This window comes from Boleophthalmus pectinirostris, unplaced genomic scaffold (assembly GCF_026225935.1).
Source record: "Boleophthalmus pectinirostris isolate CB_2022bp ecotype Guang Dong unplaced genomic scaffold, ASM2622593v1 HiC_scaffold_6, whole genome shotgun sequence".
NCBI lineage: Eukaryota > Metazoa > Chordata > Actinopteri > Gobiiformes > Gobiidae > Boleophthalmus > Boleophthalmus pectinirostris.
The window spans coordinates 31,756,276-31,778,024 of record NW_026571447.1 but is presented as its reverse complement, the minus strand read 5'-3'; the positions used below and the strand labels follow the sequence as shown (position 1 = coordinate 31,778,024).

Here is a 21,749-nt window from a genome sequence, read left to right as displayed (position 1 = left end):
AACTAGGTCATTTTAAATGGTTTGCAGGGGGTGAATTTAGAGACATTTTCATATTAAATTGGAAATGATTTACAGACAAAATACTGAACAGTGAGAAAAAGCAACGTTTTTGTTCCAGTTTTCTCAGTACAAACTGAATTGAAGCTGGAGTCGATATATACAGTATAAACATTACTGGTCAAAAGTTTTAGAACACCACACTTTTTCCAGTTGTTTACTGTTAACCAAAACATATTTTAAACTTCTGATTCATGAAAATGTCCACCTTTGACAGATATAACAACTGAACACAACAGAAATCAAATATTCTCCGTTCATTTGTTTTTTAAAATAAAACCAAAAATAAGAAAACGTAAAAACAACTATTTTCTTCATTATTTGTCTCCAAAACCAAAATGAAAAAAAAAAAAAAAAAAAAAAAACGGATAACGATTGTTTTACCAGGACTAAAACAGGTGTAAAACAGGTTTAAACCAGGTCTAAACCAGAACTAAACCAGGATGGTGCGCCTGCGTAGACTGCCACATGATCAGGACTGAGACCAGGACCAGACCGCAACTGAGACCAGGACTGAGACTGGGACCAGACTGTGATTGAGACCCAGACCAGACCAGGACTGAGACCGGTTTAGTCCTGGTTCAGTTCGTACGCGGCGCAAAAGTCCGTCATCGCAGTTTAAGTCACAGAAACGGGAAACGTCTGTTATCCATTTTTTCCATTATTTCCATCATAAAAACGAATTGAACCAAATAAACTTTTGTCCAGTCGACAAACTGAATTTCTCCTTTATGTAACAGATAACTCTATATCACATCATATCATTATTACACCGTCTTCGTATGACCTCTTGTGTATAGCTAAGATTTTATATTTTGTTACTTATCTTTACATTTATATAACTGCGCCTTATTTGACACCAGTCTCTTGCTAGCCTTTTTGCTACTTATTTAGAATTTATTATTATTATTTACATTTTTTACTCTTTGTCATTATAATATCTTGTGATGTGTGAGCTACTGTGTCTAAATAATTTCCCTTGTGGATCAATAAAGTTTGTCTAAGTCTAAAAACGCTTCATAATCACATGCAGACAATACAGACCGCAGATATATTTTAACCTCAAGAGCTGCTTATACAAAATATCTGGGTACTGGGACAAGACATATTTTGCTCAAATAAAGCGAGTAAAAAAAATAAAAAAATAAAATCGGGTATTAGATCTGGTGGTACTTGGAAAGCCAAAAATATTTCCTCACGTGTTACTTGATTGAGAGCCACTCATTGAAATTTAGTTGAGGAAAAACTAAAAATCTTACAATAGCCATAAAAACACAGAATTTCATGGTTTTGAATATATTTATTTATTGCAGAAAGCTGTTCCAGTTTGTACAGAGGGTCTGAAATGTGGAATGCAGCAAAAAACCAAAACAAATCTCGTCAACAGATTCAGTCATTTCCAGAAAAGCCTATTTAAGCATTTGGAGTGAGTCATGTGCACTGTACCGGAGGGGAGCTGTGTGAACAGAGAAGGGCGATATGTTTTTGTCTTATGAAAGTCCTCAAAATGGCGTCCATAACAGGAAAATGTCCAACTCCCCCCAAAAAAGTGTTGGTTAAAAAGTAATGACTTTCCAAAAAACTGCATATTTCTCTAGTTGATTTTACACTCAGTCAGTACTTTTTTTTTTTTTTTTTAAAGGTGCACTTTGTAACTTTTCTGGTGGAGGTACGTCTCCATGGAGATGCTTTGTCTTTGTTCCGCAGTGTGGCATTAGACATGTATCTGTCTCGCATTTGTTCCATTACAGGTGTTTTATTGCTCCACAGTAAATTGCATTCTTTTGGTGAGTGAAACTACCCACAGATCTGACCTGTAACTGAGCCTGGTGACTCGTCTCCATGGAGACAGGTGCCAAGTTTAATGCCATACTGTGAAACATTTGCGGCAAAACAATAACACTTTCACAGAGCCACTGTAAGTAGCGACTAGCCTGATTCATCCGCCGGTTTCACTTCGTAGAAACCGTTTGATCTCACAGCATTTGGATTTGTTCGCTTGATGGTATTCAGGTACTTTTTCATTTAACCAAGAAGAAGGACAATAACGTCTTTCCCCTTGATAAAATTCACCAAACATTCTCTTTGTTCCGGCTTTAAATCCTCCATCTTGGGAATCGTTGCCAACACAGAATGTCTGGCTCTTCGCTGATTGGCTGGTGCCCGAACAATCCGTGTATCATTCGTTCATTCACTTAAGAAAATGAAAAAAATGACTATTTTCTTCATTATTTGTCTTCAAAATAAAAAAAAAAAAAAAAAAAGATTTTGTGTTTAAATGAAAAATAGAAAAATGAATAATGTCCGTTTCCCATTTCCGTGACTTAAACTCCGTCACCGGACTTTTGCACCGCATACGGACTGAACCAGGACTAAACCAGGATTAAACCAGGACTAAACCAGAACTGAACCAGGAGTGAACCAGGAGTGTCTGTCGGGTGATCAGGAAACTGGGACCAAACTGGGACCAGACTGGGACTGAGAAACGGACAGACTGGTTTAAACCTGGTTTAGTCCTGGTTCAATTCTGGCTTAGACCTGGTTTAGACCTGTTTTAGTTCTGTTTTAGTCCTGGTTCAGTCTGGAATCGTTTAAGTCACGGAAATGGGAAACAGCCATTATTATTGTTTTTTCCATTATTCATTTAAACACAGAATCGAAGAGTGAAAAAACGAATTGTTATTGTTTTTTTTTCTTTTGGTTTTGAACACAAATAATGAAGAAAATATTTGTTTTTTCGTTTTCTTATCTTTGGTTTGATTTTGAAAAACTAATGAACAAATGATACAGATTCCGAACTCGCACTTGACGGTTTTTGCGAACCGTCTAGTGTATTCCAATTTCTGACCTAATCGCTGTAGAGAAATGAAACTGAGCGGAGGCACTAGTTGGCGACGTACTCTCTACCAGAAAAATTACCTTTAAACAAACTATTTACACAACAACCAAGATATTACCCTTCACTCTGTCACCCTTTTCAGCATTTTTACTTCTAATGAACTGCTAAAAATGTATATTATCTCACCAGAAAATGAAATATTGTGATAGATTTTTGTCAATATCACCCAGTCCTAGTAATCGATGAGATCTACGACTCTGAGTAAGCTTTAGTTTGAGCCAGAATTACACTATAAATGAGCACACGGCAGCGGAGGAACATCACACACAAAGAGATACTGGCTGGAAGTGGAAAATAAAAATATCTGATCATCTGACATGTCAAAATATAGCCTCAAAATAAAAATAATTATCACATCTATTATATTACATTAGCAGTCTCTTATGTGTGATCACAGAGGAGGATTTTGACCTAGACTCTTAAGTACAGCCGTCTGGAATCCGATTTGAAAGTGTGCTGTGTACCTGTACTGTAATCCAGCATTGGAATACATTGATTGTAGTAGTTAAAACACTACACATTTGATTATGAAAAATATTGTCCAGAAAAATAGGACTAACCCATCTCTAAAAGGTTCTTGTAGACATTCTGAGAAGTCAAATATTCAACAGAAAACGGTCAACCTATCGTGGTAATACTATTCGTAACCATTGTAATTCTGTCATGTTTTCTTAAAATACTCAAATCCTACAATAAAGAATAACACTGCAAAAAAAGGCAAGTTGAATTAGCTGAATTTGAGGAGTTATGATTAGGTTATGTTGATTTACTCGATAGAACTGTGATTTGACAATTTTCCACTCACCCCGTGCTGATTTTTTTTCTCTTATTCAAGCCTAAATAATCTTAAAATTAAACCACACACAAATATCAATTACTTATTTAAATTTGTTGACTTTAAATATGTTCAAAAATTGTCAAAACCAGTCAAACAAGTTTAATAATATAAACTGTATAATCGATTTAACTTGAACCTTTTCAAAATGACTCAAATCAAAATAAAAAAAATCAGATTTAAGTACCGTATTTTTCGGACTATAAGTCGCACTTTTTTCATGATTTGGGTGTTTCCTGCGACTTATACTCCAGTGCGACTTATATATTAAAATTTTCACACTGACAGCTGCGAGAGGCTCTAGGCTTATGTGTCAGTATCTGCTGCTCTTATTTCTGTACCACTGTCACTTCACTCTTTACAGAAAAAGCCGCTGTCCAGCTACAAGTAGTGAAATATTCAACTGAAAACGGTTATCGAGCAGCAGAAAGAAAGTTTGGAGAGCGCAAGAAACTTGTGAGGGACTGGAGGAAAGCGGGGATGAAGAACACAGCTTTACGGCAACTTTTCTGGAAGTCATCGGGTTTATCGACAAAGCCTGGACTTCAGTGACACCGAAACCATCCTGTCGGGATTCAGAAAGACCGGAATAATTCTAACTGGAACTGATGCTGAGTCTGACGACAGCGACACAGAAGAGGAAGTGGTGCTCCGTTTACCTCCGGAGGTCGTGGAGTTGCTCAGAAGTGACACCGAGGATGAAGAATTCGATGGATTTAGTGATTTGGAGTGAGATGAAGAGTTTGTTAAACTTGTTCTGTTTTTTATGTTATAGTTTATCTGAAGAACTGTTCATATGTGACGTCAACAGTCTGTTGTTCTCTGTTCTATTGTTATTACTAGAACTTGCCTTTCGAGATGAAATGTCAGTTTCTGGTCTCTGGTTCTATAAAATAAATTTCCCCCCAAAAGTGCAACTTATGTTTTTTTCTTCTTCATTACGCATTTTTTGGCTGGTGCGACTTATTGTCCGAAAAATACAGTAGTTTTTCGCAGTACACAAAAACCTTTCGTTTAATCTGTAAAAACCACACGATCGCCTGTTTTTGCTCCGTGATTATGTCCTTTTATGAACTTTTGGCTTCTCAGTTCAGTCCATCTCATTAAGAGGATTTTCAAAGCCAGTTTGATATAATATGATTGATTACTTTGTCTGAGGGAAAGACATGCAAAACGATGACTTCTATATGGCTCTTATTATTAAAACAGGGCAGAGGCACAGCATGGACCCTCTGTAAATGAAATAGGGCTCTAGAAAGGATAAGGCAAATACAAGAGGAGTGCTATAATGTCAAAGGAGGAATGTAGCTCTCTAAGGTAATGATGACAAGTGCGCGGGGCTTGAAGTTGGCCAATAGGTTCTGTTCATGTGATATCATAATATATTACCGAGGACAATATTGGATGGAAAACAGCAAAGAATTCGATGATACAATTTGCCAAAGATTCAAAATGCAGATGTTTTGGCCTGGTTTGTGGTTAATATGTCTGTGAGGTCTGGACCTATACACAGGAAAGAAACGTTATTTTGTACAGTATCATACAGATCTATGTTTATTTTAGTTTAATATAGCCAGACGATATAAGATTACCTAAAGCAAATGAATGGGTCCCAAGATTTGTTCCAATTTGTTGTTTTTTTTCCAGTGTCCTTTTTGAAAATTGTGTCTTACCTTTATATTGTTTGTATCGACCCGGCATCAATTACTTAATGTGAATCGAGCCTGTGAGCTGCATTGACAATAAGTCCATAAACTTTTGGCCTCAAGTCTCTCAAACAAACAAACATGAAGACTGTGACAGAATAACACCACTGCTTTTGTTATTATCATGCAATAATAATTGTATTTTAGTTAAAGGTGAGCTTTCTAACCTTTCTTTTCTGGCGTCTCCATGTTGATGTTACTAATTCTAGACCAAAAATTTTCCACAGTATGGCATTAAATTCAGAGTTCCCAAAATTTCAAAACTTTTCCATGACTATTTCATGACCTAAAGTGAATTTTCCATGACTTTATGGCACCTACATGTGTAGACTTGTGCATACTTTTAGGGCTAAATATGAAATGTTAACCCTTTCGACTCACTTTATGGTTTGGGATTATATTTTTTTAACATTCAGTGCATTTATTGTCGTCTCTTTAAAAAAAAAAAAAAAAAAGGCGCATACGTTCAGAAATATTCATCAATCAATAGCCTAATGATAACTTAACAGAACGCTGTAGTTGCGTGAAAGAGATACTAAAATACCATGACTTTTCCAAAACTTTCATGGAAATTACAACATTCCATGACTTTTCCAGGCCTGGAGAATGACATGTTTCAATTTCCATGACTTTTCCGGGATTTCCATGACTGTGGGAACCCTGTAAATTATTTTTTCTTGCAAAAATTCCTTAAAAAACATGCCCCACAGATCAGACCTGTAACTGTACCTGGCGGCGTGACCTGCTCGTCTCCAAGGAGATTTTTTGCTTTAAGTTTAATGCTATACTGTGGAACATCCAAGCAAATAATATTCCACGGAGTACACCATTATTTGTCCATAAAGAGACAAAGTTTTTTTTATTGTGTGAGCCCAAATAATTACAGAAATTTAAATGAATCAAATGAAATTGAAATGAAACCAGGACCAAACCATCTGCATTTTTTAACAGATTCTACATTATATTTCTTGTCTTGTTGTCCTCCATTTTACTTTAAACTATGGGCTTTATAATCTTATGAGATCACATGACTACAGCCCACTGAGCTGATTGGTTCCTGTCCCTCCTCCTCCTCACTCACACTCGTTTTCCCTCAGCACGTTGTACATGTTGACGGTGACCCCGGCCGGCTGTTCTGTTTGTTTCTTTGGCGCTCGCCTGAAGCCTTCGTCGTCATCGTCGTCTGCGTCTTCGTCCACATCTGCGTCGCGGTCCCTCTCCTCTTCCTCGCCTTCGCTGCTCGACTCCCCCTCCTCATCGGAAACCTCCTCCACGTTGGACCTGCCCTGTAACGCCATGATCTCCGGCAAATCGGGGTGATTCTCCCAACGCTCTGCGATAAAAAATACATGAAAGGTCAAGAATAAAAGTGTTGTAACAGATATTATGAGAAATTTTTGTTGTGGAACAGGTTTATGACAAAGAAAACGGAGAGAGTCCAATTTCTTTCAGTGGCAAAAGGGCTGGAGTAAGACTGAGAATCATGATCTGAATCTAAACATAACCCGACTTCTGTGAGCTTCACTTTTCATACTTCTTCTCCTTCTCATTTTGACCAATATTTGTTCGTAACTGAGTGACAGGTGGCGTAAAAATCTCAGAAGCAGCAGATATCTTTTAGGGAAATACAGTTATTGTGATTGTATTATTGTTAAGTGATCTAAGCCAGTGTTTCCCAAACTTTTTTTCTGGAGATTGATATTTTAAAAGTGACAAACCTTCGTGACCCAAGTCAATAAACATTAAATCACAAAATAAAGGTGGATTTGAGCATTATTGAACATTAATGAGGATATTTTATTGTTGTCTGAGTGATCGTGTCTCTCTGAACAATTAGTATTATTCAAGTTTTAAACAATGAAAAACAATAATTGAAGCAGCAATAAAAGGATCCATGAGTCGCCGATTTGGACATTAAATGTAGCCTCATTTCTTTTTCTTTTCAACATTCAACTGAACCAGAAATACTGGAACAAAAGTCAATAAAATAATTACAAAAAGATCAGAAATTACACACACGTCTAATGAGATAGGTGAGCCTTTTTATGCTTGCGTTTTTGTAGCGTGTTCCAGTCCAGGGTGCAGGAGGAGCTCAACACTCATATCAGGCGCAACATTCAGTCTGTTTCTGTGCTTTGTATTCATTTTTGTGAGCACAGAAAATCCTTATTCACACATATATGTAGAAGTGAAAGGAATAAGCAGAGAAATACTGGCCCTAGTGAGGACAGGATATTCTGACAAAATACTTATCCAGATAAGGTCACAGATCCATGTGTACAACTGTATACTGCAGACCTACATGTAGATCGTGACAAAGCGACCCCCCAAAAATTTCTTCCGACCCACCTGAAGGTCCCATCACAGTCTTTGGAAAACAATGATCTAGGCTCTTAAAATGTGTGATATGAACTTTTTGTTGGCATATCGCCCCTTAAACTGAAGTGAATGAAGCAATAAAAAGGTTTATTTTTTTCATATTTCATGTACAACAGAAAAAGTAATGAACATTCTTGTCGAAATATCTCTAATAAAAAAAAAAATTGTGAGTAATAGTTCATAGTTTCTTCTCACAATTACACAATTTGACTTTGTGACATTTCTCAAGTTACTTTTATTTTCAGTCCTCTCTATTATTTTTTTTTTCTTCTTACACCTCATTAAATAGAGTAAATAAACTCTTGGTCACCTCTGAGGCAGCTGTATCCTGGAGGCCTGAGGCAGAGACAGAGCCTTCCATCGATGGCGAGTCTCAGGAGACTGTTGGCTGCTCGGTACACGTCGTTACGCGCCGCCTTTGCCGTCTTATACCCTCTTCTCTCGGCCCAGGCTAAAACATACAGCAAAGACAAGACATGTGTTTTCAGATGCGTTCACACTTACACATGGACCACATTAACTTTTGACTAAACTGGGACTAAATTCACAGCTAATCCAGGCCAAAATGGGGACTGTCAGAGCACTCAAATAGTTTATCGCCGTGTGATCAAATAAGTTATGATCAGTGAGGGGGATACGTCTTGCCCGTGTGCGTAAATGACGAGAAGAAACTGTCTCAAACTTCAGTAGCCGGACATCCACTCAGACCTGATCGATACAACTAGCCCTGTCCCCAGAGAGTCTGAAATCTGCTGAAACTCCTACGAGACACTGACACAGATACAGACAGGACAGCGGCTTTTGCAGGAGACGTGCGCAGTAGAAGACATCAAAGACAAGACATGTGTTTTAAGATGCGTTCACACTTACACTTGGACCACATTCAATTTTGACTAAAGTGGGACTAAATTCAGAACTAATCCAGGCCAAAATGGGGACCAGAACAGGACCAAATTAAGTCTACATTTGGACTCAAACACACTCAAAGCTTTATTTTTTAGTTAACTCAGAATAGTCTCAAATTGAAAATGGCTTCTGGATGAGAGCCGAAGTCCAGATGATCAATGCTGAAACCTTCTCTGCACTGAACATTTCCTGGAAGAATGAACAATTACACCGTCTCCCATGCTTTTTTTTTTTTTTGTGAAACCATTAATAATACCATTGTTTAATCACGCAGTCATCCAGGAGTGCGCCATTAATAACAATAACCTAATGAGCTACAAAACGTGTGAGTGAACCGACCCTCACAGACGTCCCAGGATGTCCACGCTGGATGCTGTGACTCCTGGCTCTGCTGCTGTGGGTTCTCCAGGAGCGAGGGGTGCTTCAGCTTCAGCACAGACAGAAAAGGAGTTCTTTCACAGAGATATCCCACTGAACTGTAGGGCTCCTGCAGCTGAGACACCGGGTAGATGCCGGCAAGAATCTACAATGACAGAAACACAAAGCAAAGTTAAGAAAACAGAAAACTTTCACGGCAGCTTTGATCAACACTGATTCTCATTAGAAGTTACACAAATGGGATTGCTTTGAATCAATAATCCATTTTCTCTGTGTGTGGTTGTTTTGTTCAGAACAAATTGGATTCTTTCGTATGTTTTAAGGCTGTCCAAAAAGTTCTCATCATGGTTTCTTAAGAGTCTTGCACTTCAATTTTAGATTTACACTAGAGCTGAACAGTTTTTGGAAAACTATGATCAGTTCAAAGTGAACTTTCTGACTAAGTTAAAGGAGCATTATGCAACTTTTCTGGTGCAGGGTCCGCCACCTAATTGTCTCCATGGAGAATCTGCAGCTTTATCTGAAAAATCCCATATTATGGCATTAAACTCAGACAATTTATGTTATTAGGTTATTTTTTCAGACCAAGAGTTTGTTTTCATACCTGACAGTCTTGACTGCTTTTTTCGACGGCCCTCAGAGTGGTCACGTGATGTTGCTGTGACGTGTCTGGTCATCTGATTTATACAGGTTTTGGTGCCATCTTCCTACCGACGCAGGCAGGATGACAGCGCCATCTGCAGTCTGAGCGGGCTTTTTTACTCTCACACACCTGGGATACTGTCGTGAGATAGTCCGACTGCAGATGGAGCTGTCGTCCTGCCTCCATCGGTAGGAAGACTGCGCCAAAACCTGTTTAAATCAGCTGACCGGACAAGTCACAGCAACACCACGTGACCACTCTGAGGGCCGTCGAAAAAAGCAGTCAAGACTGTCAGGTATGAAAACAAACTCTTGGTCTGAAAAAAGAACCTAATAACAAATTATCGGAACACCAGATGAACGTCTTTGGACTACTGAGACAAAAGTCGGATCATGTTTTTGAAGCAACACAAACATACGTAACTGAATAAACCCAATATATAGAGATTTTTTTCCATAGAAAGTTTAATATCATTCTGTGGCAAAGCATTAACCAGTTGTTACATGCAGGCATTTGTTTTGTTTGTGTACTGCTCTCTCCTCTGTCCTGTGTGTTCAGGTTCTGTGGGTGTGACCAAAACTGGAGCTGATTGGCCAGCTGGCTGCCAATCAGGGTGGAGAGGGCCATTTAAAAGGAGCTGTGTGCTGCCTCTTTCTCTCTCTCTCTCTCAGTGTATGTGGCTGCTAGCCCAGGTTTGTTTGGTTGGGAGGATTGGTTAGGCAAGTTTGGGGATCCCTGTACATTTCACACCACGTAGATTTTTGTTGTTAGACACACTAGTTATCAGTTGTTGCCACCTTTGTTGTTTTGAGTTTTCCAAATTCTCTTTGTTAGACCAGGTAGGGTTAGGCTTTTGATTTCTTTCCTTTTTGTAGCCTAGTTTTCAGTTAGGGCCTGTTTTGTTATACCTTTTTGTTTGTTGATTTGGCACAACTGGCCCACGCCTCCTCCCACCAACATTTTGTTCATTTTTTGTGCTCTTTGGTGAATGTTTGTCTGTAAAATAAAAAGTTTGCCAAACCGACTTTGCCTCAAGGGTTGTTTATACATGTTGTGTCCCTTGTTGGCTATAGGGGACATAACACAGTCCATAAAAGTTACTCGGTGCACCTTTACAGTATCATTTGAGAGAAGACTGAATGTTTTGTATACACTAAATACTAGTTTAGTACCATATACTAAACTAAAACAAAAATCCTGCATTTCTAAACATGTTTGTAGAGCTATAAAATACTGGGATATCAGGTTTTATACAAGATGGAGCCCCCACGGATATTATTTGCAACCTTTATGAATTGCATAGTGCAATTTTGATTCATCTTTTACAGAGACTGACCAATAGGAGAACTGGAGGGAGGGAAATAACACAGATTTGCAGATTTCCACAGGGTCACCACTATACAGTATAAAAGTTTTATTGCACAGCAGCAGGGTAGGATAAGTGAAATACAAAAGCAGATATCCCTTCATAATATCGAGTGTGTACCTGCAGCTGTTTGTTGACGAGTGAGGGGAAGACGAGGCCGGGGCAGTCGCACAGTTTGACTGTGGGAGTGAGGTAGTACGTCTGAAAGTATTTGGTGTGGCCTGGAGTCCGGGACACGCTCACCACTTTTCTACCAACCAAACTATTGATCACGGAGGATTTACCAACGTTTGGAAAACCTGAAGCAAAATGATAAGAGAGAAAATACATATGATAAAATGTAATATTGTCAAAATTGTATTGTTATATTTAGGAGTCAAACTGAATGAAAAACTATTTGTATGTTTATGTCAATATAGACAAAATGTACTATTCATTTTCATTTTTCTTTGGCATTAATTAATATATTTTTTTTTAGTATAGATACAAACATTTGGAAAACCTAAAGCAAAATGATAAGAGAGAAAATACATATGATAAATGGAATATTGTCAAAATTGTATCGTTATATTTAGGAGTCAAACTGTAAATGAATATTAAAATGTGTTTATATTGATATTAACATACACATTGTTTTTCATTCATTTTCATTTTTCTTTGGCATTAATTAATAATTTCTTTTCAGTATTGATACTTGTACAATTAGTTTGTTCGATACTAGTTTTAATATCAATTTCTATCTGGGATTTTTGACAACTCTAATAGAAACAATAATTACATTTGCCTGTTGGCTTCACAGCAAAAACAGTTACTCAGTAGTTTTTAATTACCGTAATTTCCGAACTATAAGCCACTACTTTTTTCTCACACTTTAAACCCTGAGGCCTATAAAACGATGCGGTGAATATATGGACGGATTATTTGTTCGGCACATTGTCCATTTAAATATACGGTCTATGGTTTGGCAACACAGTAGATACTCATGCAGCCTGAGTGCAGAAAACGCCGCTGTCTGTGCGGTTCACACATGGATCTAGGGTTAACATGAAGTTGAAGTTGAGAAGAAACGTCTCAAGCTTCAGTAGCCAGACATCCACTCATACCTGATAGATAGAACTAACCCCGTCCCAGAGAGAGTCTGAAATCTGCTGAAATCCTACCAGACACTGACATAATACAGACAGGACAGCGGCTCTTTCTGCAGAAGACATGTGCAGTAGAGTGCGGGGAGAGACAGGGAAGATACGCAGATGAAAATTCTAGTTTGACTGTGTTTTGAACAGTTATTTTACGCTTCATACACACACCGTCCTCATGGAAAACACACGAAGAAATGCAGATGAGGCAGCTTTTAAGGTTAAAGGCAAAGGCTGTAGAAGAAGGAAATAGAGCTGCTGCATATGAGCTCGGCATCAATGACTCGACGGTGAGATTTGGGCGACGGCAGCGTGAAGAACTGACTCAAAGCAAAAAGACGACAAAAGCTTTCAGAGGCGATAAAAGCAGACGGCCTGAAATTGAAAACGTTCTTGAAGACGTGGACACCTGCGGCTTATATTCAGGTGCGCTCAATAGTCCGGAAATTACGATATTTAAATAGCTACTTTTAACATCAACTTAATATTTTACCTATGCAGCCCAAAGTGAGGACTCCATCTTTGTACAGCTCTTGAGACAAGCTGCTCATCTCCATGGCGCTGTCGGTGTGGTGCTCCATCAGCACCGACTCCCCGGGCCCCTCCCCTTCCCGGTCTCCATCCACGTGCTCGGCAAACGCGTCACTCTTTATCTTATGCTCCCAGCTCGAAAGGTCAACTACAAAAGGACCAGTGGTTATAAGTCGGTAATATATGCAAAGAGAAGTGGATATCTGAGGGATTCCATTATAAGTGGCTGAGCAGACTTACCCTTCCCTGCTGTGATGTCCTGACAGGCTTTGAGGATGTCTAAAGGGCCTCCAGCATGACTCCAATTCCCCTTCTTTCTCATTCTCTTCTTTTGTAGAACTAAAACACAAAGAAAGGATTGCTGATAAATAAAAAATCATAGCCAGACACAATATAGGACATGTTTTAATGATGATGTGTATAAAAAAGGATAGGCTCGCAGGCACTGAGATTTGGGGTGTGCAAAAATATCAAAAATATCAAAACATCAGTACATCGTGTAGTTTAAATGGATGATACAGTATCGATATCGTGGGGTGGTGTGGCGATACATCTCCAAGAGTATTTTTGTCTGTTTTAATACCAGTAATTATTTTGTGACAGCACACTAAACAAGCAACAGCATTTTACCTCTGTCACAAAATAATTACTGTTTTGATATTTTTGCACATCACAGCAGGGAAGAGTAAGTCTCCCTACAGGTTGAAAGATTTAGCGCCTTGTAGGAAAAGCAGAGGAGAACAGAAAAACAGTGCTCCCTGCTGGAGGAGATGAGCACTGCATTGGAGCAGGAGCTGGAAAAGAAAAAGAGGAGGTGGTACAGGAGGCTCCTGTGCATCTAGAGCAGGCATGTCCAAACTAAGGTCCAGGGGCCAAATGCGGCCCTCAGACAAATTTTCTTGGCCCTCAGGCTTTCGGGTGAATTGGCCCAAATTATCTTGCATCAATTAAAACATTTTTACTGCAAGTTTTTTGAAATTCTCCCTTGCTAAGCTAATATTTAATATTTAGTGTGTAGTTTTAAGGATCTTAGCATGATTAAAGACTGATGGCTCATTCTAACGTGTTAAACATGCACACATTTCAATTATTCCCTGTACTGAGCACCAGTCTACGGCTCTCGATCGGCCCTCTGCTTCGTCTGTGTTTAGATATGTGGCCCATTGATGAAAAAAAGTTTGGACACCCCTGATCTAGAGCCTCTCACCCCCCTCACTGTTCTGCACATGAACAATAAAGCACAGCAAAAATATATATATGTTGTATTAGTGTTTCTAAACTGTGGTAAAAGTAAACAGACAGATATTGTTCTCAGCATATATTTTTGAACACATACCTTTTTGCACATTTTTATTTGAGCATTTTTCAAAAACAGAAAAAAGTTAACCTCAGTGCGCAGTAGGTTTGTAATCTAAAATATAAATGCAAGAGTGAAAGAAGGGGAGCAGAGAGAGCAGAGAGAGAATATTTTGTAGAGAAAAAAACAGAGAAGGTAGAAGAGAGGAGGTAGAGGAAGAAGAGACAGTGAAAGTGGGATAGAGAGAAGGAGAGCACACATACAGAGAGAGGGGAGGGAAGAGAAGGAGGATGGTAGAGAGAGAAATAGACAGGATGGAGAAAGAGACAGAGGGAAAGGGATAAGAATTAACGCCGCAAGCGGTGTCGAACAGCCCTCGCCTCGCCCTGCACACACCGCGCCTTGAACACGCCGCCCCCCGCAAACACAGCGCCCTAACCCTAATATCTGTAAACCCCAAGCATGACTCGAACCGCTAACCTCAACCCTAACACTAGGCCTAACCCTACATGTAACCCTAAGCTGCAAAGAACCAAGATGCCAAGCCAGAAACCAATCAAAGTGATCCGATCTAGTTTAGTTACAAGCAGGAAATGGTGCAGTGAACCAATCCGGTCTAGAATTAGCTTCATCGAACTTCATCTCTTTTCTTTCTTTTAAATGTAAACCCCGTCCACACATGAGAAAGGCCAATGGGATACAGCTTCTGTCCTCCTCAATCACAAATCATCGAATGCTTTTGCCTTGGCATCTTGGATCTTTGTTGAGAAATTTTTCAATGGAATTTTACACTCTAAATGATTCAAACACCTTTTTTCAGAGTTAAAAAATTCAAAGTGAGACATTCAGCAGTATTTAAAATTCAAAATCTAATGGAACAAATTATCTTCCATACGTGTTGTACTATGGCCTATGTATAGAGGTACGTCTGGCATCTGCAATTTCTTAAAGATACCAAGACCTAATAGCCAAGTAATAAAGACGCATTTTATATTATGGAATTTCACGATTCTGAATTTATATAATACGGCTTAAAATAATGCCTAATTAAAAACACAGACACAATTACACAGCCTCAGATCTCAATATACTCTCGCACAGCTTGACATCTACTGGCAGCAGAGGGAATTACCACAGTGAAAACAATTAAATTAGGAACAGAGGCACATGTCCGGACATGTGGATGTAAAGCTGCCAGCGGTAATGAATGCAATTTGACAACTGAAATGCTTAAAACAAGTCTGGAGATGATTTATTCATTAAAAAATGTGCAGGGCTTCCAGTTGTAGCATCACAGTCATGGGAAATTTCAAACTGAGTGTTGGGCGAGGTTCAGAGTCAAAAGACTTGACAGAAACTTGCTGAAATCAGTGTGAAACCAGTGTGTACTTGTTTTCCAATTCCCAGTGGTCTCACCTGTGCTGTAGGGCTGTCCGGGGTGGGAAGTGAAGCAGACGATTTCGAGATGAGGGAACTGTGAGGTCAGGTAGTGTTTCCAGGCAATCACCAGCGGAGGAGGACACAAGTCGACTTTGTTCAGCACCAGAACCACCTGCTTCTGAAGAGCGCCTGTGATGTAGTGGTACAGGTCTGGGGGAAGCTGCAGCACCTGAACAAAGAGTGGAAATTTAACCACTGGGTCTTTATAAACACTGCAAATTAGGGCTGTACTATTAATCACATTATAAAGTGAGATTCAATTATCTCTAATCGTCCATTACATGCTCGAGGCTTTTAATCAAGCAGTCAGCCAATCCTCTGTCAGTAAAAGCACGCAGTTTGGGAGCAGACTTCAGAATTCGGAGATAAATTGCAGTTATTAAAAGTCTGTATTGTTCATGTCCAGAAAAGTAATAGTGAAAGCAATTTTATTTGATTTCAGTAGACTAAATGACATCAAAATGGAAATAACCAGACTTTTAAAAATCTTATATTGATTTAATATTTTGTCATATGCCTTTCTACAAATAAGGAATCTCTAGATTCAGATTCCAATTATTTTGTGAAGTGCTGAATCTAATTTTTTTTTACTGAAAGATGGTCAAAAAATGCTTATTTGCAATGTTGACATGTTACTAAAAATAACTTCTTTAGGTACATATAATCTTTGGACCTGTATCATTATTTAACTTGTTTCAAAACTTCAAACTTCAATTCATTTACTTAATCTGCTGGCTGATGTGTTTACTAATTCAAGGTGATTACATCAGGGATGCAACGACAAGTTCAACAATCCACCCTGTAAGTAAATATACATAAGTCACAACTACTGATAAGATTCTCATTCTGAACTGAAGTCATGTTCTAAATTTGCTACATTTGTCTCCATCTGCTGGTCGGGTGTAGTATTTTCACTCACTGGATGTCTGATGTCCACGATGAGCAGGATGACGTCTGACATTTCTAATACTCTCCACAACTGTCTCCACGTCTGCAAAATGAACAGACAACAACTCCTAATTGAGGAAAATGAAATGACATATGATATTTAAATATTATGACGATGTTTGGAAAGTAGTGTATGAAATGTAAGTGTTATGGCGCCATTATACAATTTCATTTCAATAGGTCTTTTATACACAGAAATATTGTATCATGGTATTAGTAAAACTAGGCGTCATATACACACTCTTCTTGAAAATAACAGTTTGTAAATTGTGTGTGAATACAGCTTCTAATGCAGGGGTCTCCAACATTTTTTCTCTGGTGAGCTACCTTTACAAAACAAAAATGCCGGAGAGCTACTAGTTTTTAGCCAGGCTGGCGCCACCTAGTGCCTCCGCTCAATTTAATTTCTCTCCAGAGACTAGGTCAGGAATCAAAATACACTAGACAGTTCGCAAAAACCCCTGTGCAAGGGCGGGTTCGGGCACCAGCCAATCAGCAAACAGTCAGACATTCTGTGTTGGCAACGATTCCCGAGATCGAGGATTTAAAGCCGGAATAAGGAGAATATTTGGTGAATTTCATCAAGGGGAAAAACGTTATTGCCCTTCTCCCTACGGGATTTGGGCTTAATATACCAGTTAGCCCCATTAGTGGTGCTTTACATACGTGACGACCAAATAGCAGCGACTGGTCAAATGAAAAAAGTACCCGCCTACCATAGAGCGAACAAATTATAACACTGTGAGGTCAGACGGTTTCTACGAAGTGAAACCGGCTGATGAATCCGGCTTACCTGTTTTAGTGGTCGCAAGAAATTGAGTCAGTGTAAGAAAGAGGGCAAGTCTTAAACGAGGTACCGTTAGATGCGTATAAAATATAAACCATTATCTACTTATTAAAGCACAAAGTTATGCATCAAAATGATAGTAATAGCCATTTAATTAACCAAACTGTACTTATTTGCACAGTACATATAATTCAGATATCCTTTGGCGAGCTACTTGGAAGGGGGTAGAGAGCTACAGGTTGGAGACCCCTGTTCTAATGCATTATAACAACAATTGCACTTTCAATGTAAAAAAGTTCACTTAAAAACTCTGCATTTATCAATCTTCAGATTAACAGGTTTGTTCATTCTGTTGTGACATTTGAAATTACATCTTACTTTCACGGTTTAAACATAGTTGTTACTTATTTATTCACCTCCAAGTTGTGTTCAAAGTGGCTCAGAGTTCCAGGTGGGTTTCTGGAGTGCAGGTCATCCAAATATTCCCTGTAGGACTTCTCCTCTTTCCTCAGCAGACTCTCTCGCGTCATATCGTAACTCCAAGATGGCCGGCGAGGAAAGACAAGACCTAAAATGAAAGATTTAGGTTAAACATGTCAAGCTGTGAGTCACTGGATAATACATGACACAAATATTCTGAATTTCTAATCAGTTTTGTCTTTTGTGTGTTACAAATACTGTTGATGAGGAGTCGTTATTTTTTAATAGTACCTTAAAACCAGTTACAAAAGCTGTTAAAAAGTTAATTATACATCTTAAAGGAGCACTATGTAGCTTTTGTGGTGGTTCTGCCATGTCTTGACTCCAGGGATATGTTTATTTCTTTACTATGGCATTAAATATCTTTCATTTATTCAATTCACAGTTTTTGTATTGCTTGAAAAGTTACTTAGTTCAGCTTTAATATCTAGTAACAGCACAAAACCTGAATATTCTAAGTACAAATTATTTTATTTTAACTCATGTAGGTGAAAAGTGAGAGTTTAAACCGGCAAACCTTTATCTGAAGGATAGATGTCACAAATGTCTATCTCTAGTTCTTTGTCAGTGACAGGCTGCAGCTCCTTTTCTCTCGCTACCTTCTTCCTTTTCTCCACCTCCTCTTTACTCTCCTTCTCAAAGTGCAGTCGGAATCTAATGTAGAAAACAGCAGACGACATAAAACATGTGTTAATTTATTCATGAAGTATTTTGTTTTGGTGCCGTTTCAACATTTTACTGCGGGGTTTCAGACATTACACAACACAATTGACTCTGTGACCTCTTTATTGTTTAATTGAGATGGAGTACTGACACAATCACAGATGTTGTGGTTTAATTAGGCAAACAGAATGACATAATGGACCTTATGATTTGTGACGGTTAATCAGATTTAACATTTCTGGAATTTTCTTTTGGATATTTCTTACGAGAATACAGGAATTCTGGCCTCAACCCCCATCTGGGAGACAGTTTTATACAAATCCGAAAACAACTATTTAAAATGACAAATGAGTAGGGATGTAATGATATCCAAATGTCTCGGTACGATATTATCACGATATGCTTCTCATGGTCCGATATTTATTGCGATATTGGCTAAATATTGTATTTAGGACACTTTTTTGCTTTTAAAATACCTTGACAAGATTTTGGTGTGAATTATTCGCGTCATAATCCCAAAAATTCAAGTAAAAACATATTTCTTCATGTTGTCTGCACTGAAATGAATCATGGGATATGTAGTTCCCTATGTTTATAAGGTGTTGCTACTGTAAAACCATGCATTTAAGCAAAGAAACTTGTAATTTGATATATTGTGACAGCCCATTATATTATTGTGAGACTTTTGACGACATCACAATATCACAATATTTCGGTTATTGTTACATCCCTACGAACAATCTTACCTATTAGGGTCATGTCTACCATCCCTGCCCCCTGGTTGTTGGTTTATTCTCCGTATATCTGTGGTCTCGCTGTCTGAAGTGTCTGATTGGCGGTCTCCTCTCTCCACACTGGCATTACGGCTGCTCGGGCCTGAACCAGTCTCGCCTCAAACACAAAATAGTAGGTTAAGAAGATGACGATAACTACGTGTTACATCGTCAACACATAGTTAATGAAATAACAATCATCATGGTCAACAGTGCAGTTGGTGTCAGAATACTCTCTAAGGCACTTTCAAACTATTTCTTATTTACAAGATGGACCTGTAAAAATGGCTACTTTAAATTTACTTTTTGGATTTATCATTACTGGTCTAATTTGAAAACTTTGCTTCTCACTGAAATCTAGAGAATAAAATTTACTACATTCATTAAGAAGTTGCTGATACGATACATACCTCGATAGGCCACTATACAGTAAACTTTTGATTTGATACGATCTATTCAAATCAACTTGATACATCTCTATAAAAAATAATCGCTAAATGATGGCTGTGATACTAAAACTCTTTGTTAAACCACTTCTTGGGCAGAGTGAATATAAAACAAGCCCAGTTTAATCATCAAAACAGTGAATATGTCAAATGAAAACAATATGATATATAGGGGTGTGCAAAAATAGTGAAATATTGATATATCTTATTCTTTAATGTGATGATACAGTATCGATATCACGGGCTGCTCTATTGATACGTCGCCAAGAGTATTTTTGGTGTATTTTACTACATAATTTTTTTTACAGCGCTACAGTTTTGTTGCTTGTTTAGTGGAAGGAAACTTGTTTATGCGACACATTTGACATTTTCACTGTTTTGATGATTAAAATGGGCGTGTTTCATATTCACTTTGCACAAGAAGTGGTTTAACAAAGAGTTTTAGTATCACAGCCATGATTTAGACATAATTTTTTATTGAATCGTATCGAATCGATTTGAAATATATTGCATTGAATCGTACTGAATCGAAAGCTCACTGTATCGAGGTATGTATTGTATCGGCAACTTCTGAATGAAACCCAGCCCTAGTGATATGTTGATATTTTGATATTCTGCATGCTCCAAACGGTTGGGGGAATTGGTTTTGCTTATTTAAGCTAAGTTACCTAATCAGAAACATGATAAGAAGTGTGACAATCTCCATCATATAAGCAAGTACATCTAAATAACTCCAAACTACTCATAAAAAGATAAGAATTGTGCATCATGTCTCCATGTTCTCCAGGTGCTCCAGTGGTGTCAAAATTGCACTTTTCAAATGTTTCTGTTCACCATATACTCCGCATCTTTGGCGCAACTACAAGAAAACGAGTTTGCAGAGTTTAACAGTGGTCTATAATGACTCTTCGAGAACATTACTCAAAGTTCAGAGGTTTTGCAGCGCCAGTGAAATGTTGGTAAACTGTGGTGTCACAATCAGATGTTGTATTTATTCTTTTATGTGTAGAGCCATGAATCTGAGCAATCAAATCATTCAAGCTCTAGTGTGTCCTGTGAGGAGCTGTCAGATTCACCTCTAAACAAAGTAAAAACACTGTTGGTCTTGTCTGTATACATTATAAAATGCACTCTATATTTACATTTTTTATTCTTATTATTTTTTATACTATGCACCAGATATTATGTGTTCTTAATAAAGATGGAACTGAATTGATCAAGTTTAGTCAATTTAAGCCCTGCTACGTATTCCTAATTTGCTGTAAGTGTATAATAGTTGTTACATGTTGTGTGACAAAGACATGCCTGTAACTTTGCACATGTTTTAACTCCAGGATAAAACTTCAAGTAGGAACATGCCCCTCCATAAAATAGAACTACACAACTTCTCACAACAAAAAGCTGAGTGTACAGAAAGCTGAACTAGAAGACAACACTGCACTGGCTTGTAAATAAAATAAAACTTAAAGACGCTTGTGAAACATGAGTGAATTTTAGAGCTTGTGCGTGGAGTTTTGGTGACAGAAAAATGTCACATCTGAAGTTCAGAGATGTACGCAGACACCATTTGTCACGTTGTCATTGCGTATTTACATGCAAATACGTATTAGATTTGTGTAGATTGAAGATAACAAACATAAAGCAGTAAAATGTGCTCGTTAAACCACAATATTCACCCCAAAAAGAGCAGAAGAGACGAGCGGAGCTAAATGCTAACGCGGCTAAGGCTGCGTGCAGAGCATTACCTCTCTTTCTCTCGCGCTTGATCTGCAGCTGTTTCTTCTTCTGTTTGTTGCTGAATGGCTTTTTCCGCGGCATATTCAGAGCAAAATGATATAAATACAACTAAGGACTGTGTGGTTTTATCGGTCTGCTCACACACAGCTCTCTCTAATAATATTTACATGGGTGAAGTTTCTCGACTCCCACACTTTAGTGACGCCATCTCCACTGCAGAGAATGGACCGTACCAACGCACATTTTTCTATTTAGACTGTATTTACGTGGTTAAATGTGAATGTTATGACTTAAGAAGCGTTTATAATCACTACTAAAACTACTGTAATTCATCTGTATTCC

At 38.2% G+C, this 21,749-nt stretch overlaps 1 protein-coding gene across 1 annotated transcript; it reads right to left on the bottom strand.

Annotated features, from left to right (window-relative positions):
• Positions 1-1,337: 1,337 nt before the first annotated feature.
• Positions 1,338-21,610, bottom strand: gnl1 (guanine nucleotide binding protein-like 1). Its single transcript, XM_020928025.2, has 12 exons — positions 21,416-21,610; positions 19,198-19,342; positions 18,306-18,442; positions 17,725-17,876; positions 16,493-16,564; positions 15,550-15,742; positions 13,077-13,175; positions 12,799-12,984; positions 11,290-11,468; positions 9,122-9,305; positions 8,187-8,327; positions 1,338-6,830 (listed from the first exon to the last, which is right to left on the bottom strand). The coding sequence occupies exons 1-12, from the start codon at positions 21,486-21,488 to the stop codon at positions 6,571-6,573; spliced, it is 1,821 nt and encodes a 606-aa protein (XP_020783684.1). The 5' UTR covers positions 21,489-21,610; the 3' UTR covers positions 1,338-6,570.
• Between the last annotated feature and the right edge of the window lie 139 nt (positions 21,611-21,749).